The following is a 10,105-nucleotide window of genomic DNA, read 5'->3' as shown; positions in this document are numbered from 1 at the left end:
AATGTCCCAAATTTTCTCATCAAGGAGATTATGGGGCCAAAGAGGAAAGTGATCGATGATGTAGAGTGTGCTTAAGGAGAGTCACATGGAGAGAAAACATTCTCTCAGACTTTCACAGAGAGCAATGGCCATGACTCATCCACATGGCTGACACTGACAAACGATCTACAATCTGAGGTACAGGTTCTCAGGATAAATCCTGAAGGGATTTCACTGACCTTGTCAGATCCAAAAGCTACAAATCTTGTTGCATAGGTCTTGCTTTATCTTGGTCTTAATCATCCAGAAGAAAAATATAAAAACGTAGTACAAGAAGTAAAGCCATGTTGTTATGTTGAGCTACAGGGGACTCAGGTCAACAATTTCTGACACTGCCAGTGAAGTGGAAGACCCAATACTATTATAGCCTACTGGACTCTTTTAGAACATTTTGTTGAATTAACACACCTATAATATTTAAATAGCGGAACTAAACAAAAAAGGGGCTACAGATGAATGTCCATTTTGTATCTGTGTATTCAAAATGTTTAGGATAGATATATAGTTACTTTCTCTTAATGAATAGAAGATGAATATTTGTTCTAGTTGTGTTTGTAAATAGGATATCATGTCTGCCTCTTGTACAGCAAATAACCACTAGGAAGAATGTATGCAATGTGTTAATTATTAAAACTGTCCTACTGATTTGGTTTGAAAAAAATGAAAAGAAAAAATCCCACTTGCAACTGAAAAAAAATTGCATTCAGATGTGGTTACATGGAACACTCTGTATATATCCACTCACTCCATTTGTTCTAAGGTCCACTTGAGTTCTACTACCTCTTTGCTAATGTATTGTCTGCTTCACCAATCTTTTGGGAATAAGTGGGTGTTAAAGTCTCTTGTTAAGATTGTGACATTGGATATTACATTTTTCATGCCCATTAAAATTTGTTTTACACAGTTGTGTGCTCCATGTTTGGTGCATTCATATGTTTGACACTTACCCCTTCCTTGTGTGTTTTCCCCCTAACCAGTATGCAGTGATATTCTTTATTTTGTTTGATCATTCTTGGTTTAATGTTCAGACTGTCTGCAAATTAGATTTCTACCCTTCTCTCTTTCTGAGGACCTAGGGCAATGTAGTATTATTTTCCATCCTTTGACTTTCAGCTTAATGGGTCTGCATCTACCAAGTTCCAACTCATCCAGGTGGGGCTGGCTTGGGTCTGGGTGCTGTGCTACCTTTCTTCTTGCTGCATCTCATGGAAGTGAACTTGCTGTGCTCGTCTGGAAAGATGCTCTGCTCCTGCATTAGCTAGGTCGGTCTCATTCCTAGCATCTCTACGTGGAGCTTTGCTTTAGGGTTCTACATCAGGCCTGTCCAATGGAGGAGGTTCCAGAGGGCAGGTGGTTGGTCCGAAACACATGCCTCCTGGACACTGGCTGGAAGGAGGATTCTTGTAGTTATTATAGATAAGTATCACCATGCTGTATGTGTCTTTCTGTTTCTTTCCTTCCTCTCTTTTCTTCTTCCTTCATCTTTTTTATTTCTTATTCTTTCTTTCTTTCTTTTGAAAAATCAAAGACTCATTTTTATTTTTATTATTTTTTGGGGGGGTACAATGGGCTTTATTGATGGTGTGCAAGGGCAGCGAGCCAGGGATCCCAAGGCCCTTCCCCTTCTAGGGGGCCTAGGATGGAAGCTGTGAGGGGGAGATTCTCAGTATCGGGGCTGAGTAGGGCAGTGACGACTTCTACAGCGTGGCCTCTCCATCCCTCTGGTCTCGCTGGGCTGTGGTGGTGGGGGCCGCTTACTCCTTGGAGGCCATGTGGACCATAAGGTCCACCACCCTGTTGCTGTAGCCGAACTCATTGTCATACCAGGAAATGAGCTTCACAAAGTGATCATTCAGGGCAATGCCAGCCCCAGCATCAAAGGTGGAAGAGTGGCTGTCACTGTTGAAGTCGCAAGACACAACCTGGTCCTCAGTGTAGCCCAGGATGCCTTTGAGGGGACCATCTGAGGCCTGCTTCACCACCTTCTTGATGTCGTCGTATTTAGCCGCTTTCTCCAGGCGACAGGTCAGATCCACCACCGACACATTGGGAGTGGGCACACGGAAGGCCATGCCTGTGAGCTTCCCGTTCAGCTCTGGGATGACCTTGCCCACAGCCTTGGCAGCACCAGTGGATGCAGGGATGATGTTCTGGGCAGCCCCACGGCCATCACGCCACAGCTTCCCAGAGGGGCCGTCCACAGTCTTCTGGGTGGCAGTGATGGCATGCACTGTGGTCATGAGTCCCTCCACAATGCCAAAGTTGTCATGGATGACCTTTGCCAGTGGGGCTAAACAGTTGGTGGTACAGGAAGCATTGCTGACGATCTTGAGGGAGTTGTCGTACTTTTCGTGATTCACACCCATCACAAACATGGGGGCATCGGCAGAAGGGGCAGAGATGATGACCCTTTTGGCACCACCCTTCAGGTGAGCCCCAGCCTTCTCCATGGTAGTGAAGACACCAGTGGACTCCACTACATACTCAGCGCCAGCATCACCCCACTTGATGTTGGCGGGATCTCGCTCTTGGAAGATGGTGATAGTCTTTCCGTTGATGGAGAGCTTCCCGTTCTCAGCCTTGACAGTGCCATTGAACCTGCCATGGGTGGAATCGTACTGGAACATGTAGACCATGTAGTTGAGGTCAATAAAAGGGTCATTGATGGCCACAACCTCGACCTTGCCAGAGAGAATAGCAGCCCTGGTGACCAGGCGTCCAATACAGCCAAATCCGTTCACTCTGACCTTCACCATCTTGTCTGGATCGCTGCTGGCTGTTCGGGAAGATCTGCTATCAGCGGACGCACGGGAGCGCACAGGAGCAGAGAGCCAAAGACTCATTTTTATATCACTATTATAATTTACTCGCTCTATATTGATAAACATTTAGGGTGATTCTCTATTTTCTATTACACATAATAACAACTGATTTTGATGTGTATATACAATTTCATACAGTCATGAGTACTGTTACAGAATAAATTTCAGGAAGCAGCACCAAGAGATTATATCAATCAGTTTAGACTATATGATGTCACAATAATAAATGATATCAAATGCTCTGTGCTTACAACAGTATTGATCTCTCACACGTTATATCTCCCTTACAGGTGACTTGGGCTCTATTCTGTATCACTCTCTACTGACACCTAGCCTGCAGGAACAATACTTCTCAGGTCATACTAGGTTTTCAGTAGGAAAAAATACAGCCTGTCTTACAATGTGATGGCTCTTGTAGGGAGCATCTGAGACAGAGATCAACCTCACATTTGGGGCTGGAGCAAGGCCAGCCCCAAGAGCGCAGACCTCCAGAAGCAAGTCAAGTACACAGCTGTTGGGGCTGAGCAAGGTCACCACAGCAGGTTCCTGGTCTTGGTGCTCCTCCCTGTCAATCACAGCACTGACAGCTCCAAGAATGTCTTATTTTCTGTGTACTCAGCAAAACACTGAGACCTTGCACTTTTGACTCTACCACATGCTTCCCCCGTACTTACACTGTATAAATAAAGAGGGAGACCACACTGCATTGTCACTTCCTTTCCATCAGAGAGGTCAGTCCCTATTCCATCCCAGCTTTCCTTTTAGTTTGTGTTTATGGTTTTTTTCTTAATCTCTCATCACCTCCTCTCAGAAACCCAGTGGATGCATGGATCATGGCAGGCTCTTATGCATTTCCTTCTCTTTTTTTTTTTTCATTCACATAAACCAACACACATCATTGTATGAACTTTAAATTATATGATGTATGTAAATGCTTGCTATGCTATGCTGTTTAGGGGACAATTGCAAAACAAATCCCTACATGTTTTGTACAGAAATGTGTTTGCTGAACATTTTTTATTATTATTATCTAAAGAGCATACAAAATCATTAAAAAATATTAGAAATGGCACACCAAACAAAACAATAGGAATTTGATAATGGTAGCTACACTGTATAATGTTTTCTTCAAATTAGTCGTTCAAATTTCCAGATATAAGCGTGAAAAAATTATTTAAACAAAACTGTTATAAGAAATTAAAGAGGAGAGGAATAAAACAATGTAAGCATTGTATTTCCTTTTTAAAAACAATATACATCACTTCTACTTAGTCTCCTGGCCATAAAAGCCATGTGGTTAAAGGTGACATCAAGGAGGTGTGAATACACAATTTTTCACCATGAGGAAGTAAAGCAAATATAGAATAGCACCACAGTCGGTCACAATATGTAGATATATTTATAAATTTCTTCAGTAGCCAAACGTCCCCTCTAAGAGTGTTACAACACCTATCAAAAATATATACCTCAGAAATAAGGATGTCTCATTGGTTCAGTCCTTGTGTTAAAAGCAAAACAAAACAGGAGCAACCAATAAGAAAAGTACATTTTCTCATCCTTGCAATGATATGCTATAATATTATGATGCCAGTTTATATAATCTTGTCCACTTCAAAAGAGAATATACTCTGGTGTAACCTTAATTTGAATCGTTCTGAGTGAAGTGCAGACTGTATTCATATTCTTAATCAATTATGTCTCACCTGATAAATATTGGAGTGTTTTATTAAAAACCATTATTTTAACCTGAATATCACTTTGCATTAATTCAGCTTATGATCATTAATACTGCACTATTTTTCAAGTCCACTCGTGCACACGTAAGAGCTGGACTCTTCCCCCTAGGTGATGATAGCTAATAAACTCTGGCTCTTCTAGCTTATGTTTGCACAATCTATGCTTTCACAATGATTTTTTACAGTAAAATACAATTGAAGGATTTATATCTATTATTCACTTAAAATTTATTTTACTCTTTTATAAGCAAAGTTTCATTAGAGGTAAGAAAAGAAGTTGGCTCTGCACAATGAGTTTGTACTATGTAAAAGTAAGAAAAGAACTATTCTCTCCCATGCTGGGGGATAGCCATGTGAGAAAATGGTAAGCTCATTCACTGTTTTTAAAATCTACAAGCTATATGAATATGTACTGGATTGTGGCAACACTTTTTCTACTTAACCCAATAGTATGTCAAAATAATGGTATGTCATTCTGTGAAGATAAAAGTAAGTTATTTGTAAATAACTGGCATAATATGCCTAGCATTTCTTTAAAAAATAAAAGGGAGGGGGTAAAGGATGGTCCAAATAGCTCAACAGATTAAAGCACTTGCAGCCAGGCATAGAGGCTAGAGGTTCGATCCCCGGGCCTGCTCTCGGGGCACATTGAGAGGGCAATTGAGACTGGGCATGTTGGTGTGCACCTGTAATCCCAGCTCTTGGGAGGCTGTAAACAAGTGGATCATTATAAGTCTGGCCTAGTAGTAAGACCCTGAACACCCTGTAGACCCTTCCCGTAAAAAAAAAAGTAGAAGCAGTATTAAAACAGAAAAAGTACAAATGATACAGAGTTTTACTAAACAAAATAATATGAATTTCACAGTATTTATTGTATTGTACAGTGTTGTGTTGAAATTAGTTGTTCATATTACCAGTTATGGGGGTCTGTCCATTAACTCAGTTGTTTAAGTGCTTGCTTAAACAAAACAGTCAGGCTCAGAATGCTGTGGTTTGATCCCCAGAACTTATGCCAAACCTGACCTGCACTGAAGGCATTCTGAGGCCAAAAAAAAAAATTCATATTGCCAGTTATATGCATGTAAAGTTGGAGGAAGAAAAAAACAGAAAAATATATGCAAGAAACAGGTAAAAAAAACAATTGAAAAAAGAAGACAAATAAATTAATGATTAGCTGCTCTATTCCATAGACCAGCAGAAATGCACAGTACAGTTGTTCAAACCATCCTGCTTGTATACATAGATAAGTCTCTTTCCCCCCTCCCTCTCCTGTCCTTCTTCTCAACTCAGTAGTTACTTCATTTTGCAGAAACCCAGATGCCCATCAACTGAGGAATGGATACAAAAGATGTGGTATTTTTACACAATGGAGCATTATTCAGCTATAAAAATGGAAAAACTTGAGGCTTTTATCAGTAAATGGATGCAAGAAGAGACCATATTCTTTTGGTTTTTTTCTATATTTTTACAGAAGGGTCTACAGGGTGTTCAGGGTCTCACTATTAGATCAGATTCATAGTGATTCTCATGTTTACAGCCTCCCAAGTGCTGGGATTACAGGGATGTGCCAGCAAACCCAGGTCCAATCACTGTCTCAGTGTGCCTTGGGGGTAGGGCTGGTATGGAAGGCCTGGGGATCAAACCCCGGGCCCCTGTACTTGCTTGCAGGTACTTTAAACCACTAAGCTATTTGGCTGGCCCTCAGAGACCATATTCTTAAGTGAAATAAACCAAGCCCTCATGTGCAAACATCGTATTGTCTCCTTAGTGTGAAAACCTGAAAGAAAAAAATAAAATCTGAAGGGTACAATAGATACTATCTTTGTTTTAGATATCATTGCTTTTAGTATTTAGAACAATATCCAATGTGCTCATTTTTGTATCTTTCATAAAATTTTCTTATTGAAGATAATGAGTATAGAAGGATTGCAAATCCATAAATAAGCCCTATATTATACTCAAAGACAGCTCTCTCCTTTGTCACCTTTCATGTTAGAGCACTTGGAATTGAATCTTCTAGGGATTTAATAAATATGCTTTTAAAGCTTTATAGATATCATCAAAATAATTAATCATGTTGGGAAAGTTTCCAAATTTTTCTCTTGGCTTCTTCTCAGCTGCCAATTACTAAGCACATGGATAGTGATTAAAATCCAGCACCTGTTTCTTATAAACCTCTCTTTTTATAATGGGCTATCCATTTCTTTGGGGTTTTTTGATAACTGAATAAGAATTACAATTTACGGCACAGAACAGCAAAGAAAAGTGAGCTATGTTGTTGGCTTTTATTCTCAAAGGAAGATTGGGCTGTTTGGGCTGACTCTGGATTGAATACTTCTCAGAAAAAAAAATCCTCAAGTATCTGAAGTCATGATTTTCAGACATAAAAAAAACATGTATGAATATAAAATTTAGAACACACAAAGATGAAAAACAGAGCCAGCATCAGAGAACATGAGAGCTGAGATCCATGTGAAGGCAACACAAAGCTATTGTTTAGGAATAAGGAAAATGTCAAAATGTAATCAATAGCCTTGACCATTTGACTTGCCTTCAAGAGCCGGCAGGGAGGTGCATGGAGCTGGTGGGTTTCAGACTTATTTTCAGTGCCCGTTGTATAGCCACTTGTATCCATTTTTTCTTAGATCTAACAGGTGTTTCATGGGGGAGACTCACATTTCTAATTGCAGTATAAAATGTAATAGTGTGGTGCTCTGGACTAGAACTTGGAAAATACTCATGTATTCATATTAAATTAATTTAGTAAATTTGATGAAGTTTAACATTTCATAGTAGTAGAAACTTCAAAAGTAATGTTCATGTCTCAATCTCAGCTAGTATAACAAAAAAAAATTGAGTGGATTAAACAGCATTTACTTCTCACGGTTCCTTGGGTAGGAAGTACAGGAAGAAGACTGCAGCAGACCTAGTGTCTGGAGAAGTCTGTTTCCTGTTTCCTCATGCCAGTTCTCTTTTGTCTTGTTTACAAGGGCAGTTGTCCCATCATGAGGGGTCTGTCTTTGTGACCTATATTTAATATGTAAACTTCAAGGAAAAAGAAACACTGCTCAGTATTCCTGCTGAATACTGAATACTAAGATGATTCTTAGGTATAGAACGTCATGCAGTGAAATGTCAGGACAAAGAGAGATAACCCACTAAGTGTTCTTTCTGATCTCTGAGCTAGTTAATTTTTGCCTGCCAACTTCATCTTCCTCTCCTTTTCAATTTCTCAGTTGCAAATTCTGTGAATAAGCTGTCAGGGTTAAATGCAGCCTAGCTATGCAATTTGTTTCTGTCATGACCTGTGACACTGAAAACAATTTCATTGTATTTATTTCTAAAGTAGTTGTCTTGCAATTTTGACAAATGCCCCGAGCTTGTCCTTGTAGGTGCAATGAGTGTGTGGCAGTTTTCCTAAAGTGAGAACGTATTTGTATCATCTTCACAGTTCAGAAGCCTAGAGTGACAAATGATTGACACAGAGAAATAGATTATGTAAAATGTTTATTTCACAAAATGTAACTCTTGATGAGGTCCTGAACTAGGCTGAGGATGGGGCTAACAATGCAATAGTTGGTAAACTTGAATAAAAGGAAAAACTGAAAACTTTGGAAACAGATTTAAGAATTTAGGGGTAGGTTATGAGGAGAAACTGTCAAAGATAACAAAGCTTTTAAACAAGATGAAATAAACACTGATACTTGACTGTTTTGAAAACGAATGAGAGCACTGAAAGAAAGCAAATTTTTATATGCATCATTAATATGGAATCAGAAAATTTTAACAAACTTGATTTCAAATTTGAAATGCAAAGTTTATGGAAAACAATTTGAAAGCTGTAGTTTCTAAAACAAAAATCTCATATTTCCTGTATGATGATACAAGCAAGTAGAAGAAACCATTCGCTTATTTTCTATGATGCTCCAAGCTGGCCTCACACTCACTGTAGTAACCCAGAATGGCGTCAACTCTCCTGCCTGATCAGCCTCCTAGGACAGCAAGTGTGCAGCACTAGGCCCAGCTACCCCTGTGTGCCGCTACATAAAGACCAAGACCTTAATAAGCAGGCAGTCAACTCCTTTTCTTTTGGTTAACACTTCACTTTTCATCTACAAAATCTGCCCCGACTGTACTTCCATGAGATAAACATTAGCTTTGCATTCCTACATAGTTGAAAGTAACCAAAAGAATGGTATTTTTTAAACATAGAAATTACATAAACTTCAAATTGCATAGTTTAAAATTGTTTTTTGGAATAAGGCCGTGTGTAATTGTTCACATACTATAGACTGCTGATTTTATGCTAGCATGTCAGACTTTAATTTTTGTAAGAAGTCATAGTACTATAATGTCCCAAAATATTTAGTACTAGACCCTTTACAGAAAATCTACACCAATCCCTGGCCTTACATTTACATATTACATATTAGCTTTATAGCTAAATAAAAACAATAATCCTCACTGAAAGTCTGAATGGAAAATATTAGTTTTAATTTTTGCTCTTTAACTCAGTAAGAATATGTGATATGCTTCTGATACAAGGAAAAACTAATTTAAACTTTAGTGTACTTCATATTAATGTAGCACTATGACAATTAACTCTTTTCTTGCTTATTCCAAAAGGTAAGTGGTAGAGTTAGTAGTTTCTGTACAATAAGAGGAAGAAAGTGTAATGAATCCAATTTATCAAAATTTCACGTATGATTTGAACTTATTAGCAACATAGGAATTTTGAAGAATCCATTACCTTTGTAGGATTTATTCAGTTTTTGCTTCCAGCCCTTTAAACAACTTGAAAGGTTGGATATGATATGGTCCTAATGATCTTTTAAAATGAACTGAGATGCAGTGCCACACTTTTCAAAATACAGTACTTTTTGATAAGAAAATTTGGGACACTACCGAGTTACATGACGTTACAGTACAAGTTCTCATATGTCCTGAGTCTTAATTGACCTTAGAAGGTTAGGGTCAAAATGTTGGCTTTCCTTGCAGCCCTTATGGGGCCAAAGAGGAAAGTGATAGGTGATGTAGAGTGTGCCTAAGGAGAGTCACATGGAGAGAAAACATTCTCTCAGGCTTTCACAGAGAGCACATTGGCCAAGCAAGGGCCGTGACTCATCCACATGACTGATACTGACAAAAGTTCTACAATCTGAGGTACAGAATCTCAAGATAAATCCTGAGGAGATTTCACTGACCTTATCAGACCCAAAAGCTACAACTCTTGTTGCACAGGTCCTGCTTTACCTTGGTCTTAACCATCTAGTAGAAAAGTATGAAAATGAAATATATGAAGGAAAGCCATGCTGTTATGTTGAGCTGTGGGGGACTCAGGTCAACAATTTCTGACATTGCCAGTTAAACAGAAGACCCAATGCTATTATGGGCTACTGGACTCTTTTAGAATATTTTGCTGAGTTTACACACCTATAATATTCAAATAATGGAACCTAACAAAAAAAAGTGTATACAGATGAATATTCATTTTGTATCTGTGTATTC

General features: G+C 38.9%; 1 protein-coding gene across 1 annotated transcript; it reads right to left on the bottom strand.

Annotated features, from left to right (window-relative positions):
* Positions 1 to 1,597: 1,597 nt before the first annotated feature.
* LOC101575916 (glyceraldehyde-3-phosphate dehydrogenase) lies at positions 1,598 to 2,773 on the bottom strand. Its single transcript, XM_004643961.2, has one exon. It carries the CDS (start codon positions 2,673 to 2,675, stop codon positions 1,794 to 1,796), a length of 882 nt encoding a protein of 293 aa, XP_004644018.2. The 5' UTR covers positions 2,676 to 2,773; the 3' UTR covers positions 1,598 to 1,793.
* Positions 2,774 to 10,105: the final 7,332 nt, after the last annotated feature.

Source organism: Octodon degus, unplaced genomic scaffold (genome assembly GCF_000260255.1).
Source record: "Octodon degus isolate 3935 unplaced genomic scaffold, OctDeg1.0 scaffold00187, whole genome shotgun sequence".
In the NCBI taxonomy this organism is placed as follows: domain Eukaryota; kingdom Metazoa; phylum Chordata; class Mammalia; order Rodentia; family Octodontidae; genus Octodon; species Octodon degus.
The sequence above is the reverse complement of the archived record's forward strand: the minus strand, read 5'-3'. Positions and strand labels throughout refer to the sequence as shown.

What these genes read in the sequence shown, in the direction of transcription:
- LOC101575916 (XM_004643961.2), bottom strand. Translation starts at nt 2,675, where the DNA reads ATGGTCTACATGTTCCAGTACGATTCCACCCATGGCAGGTTCAATGGC.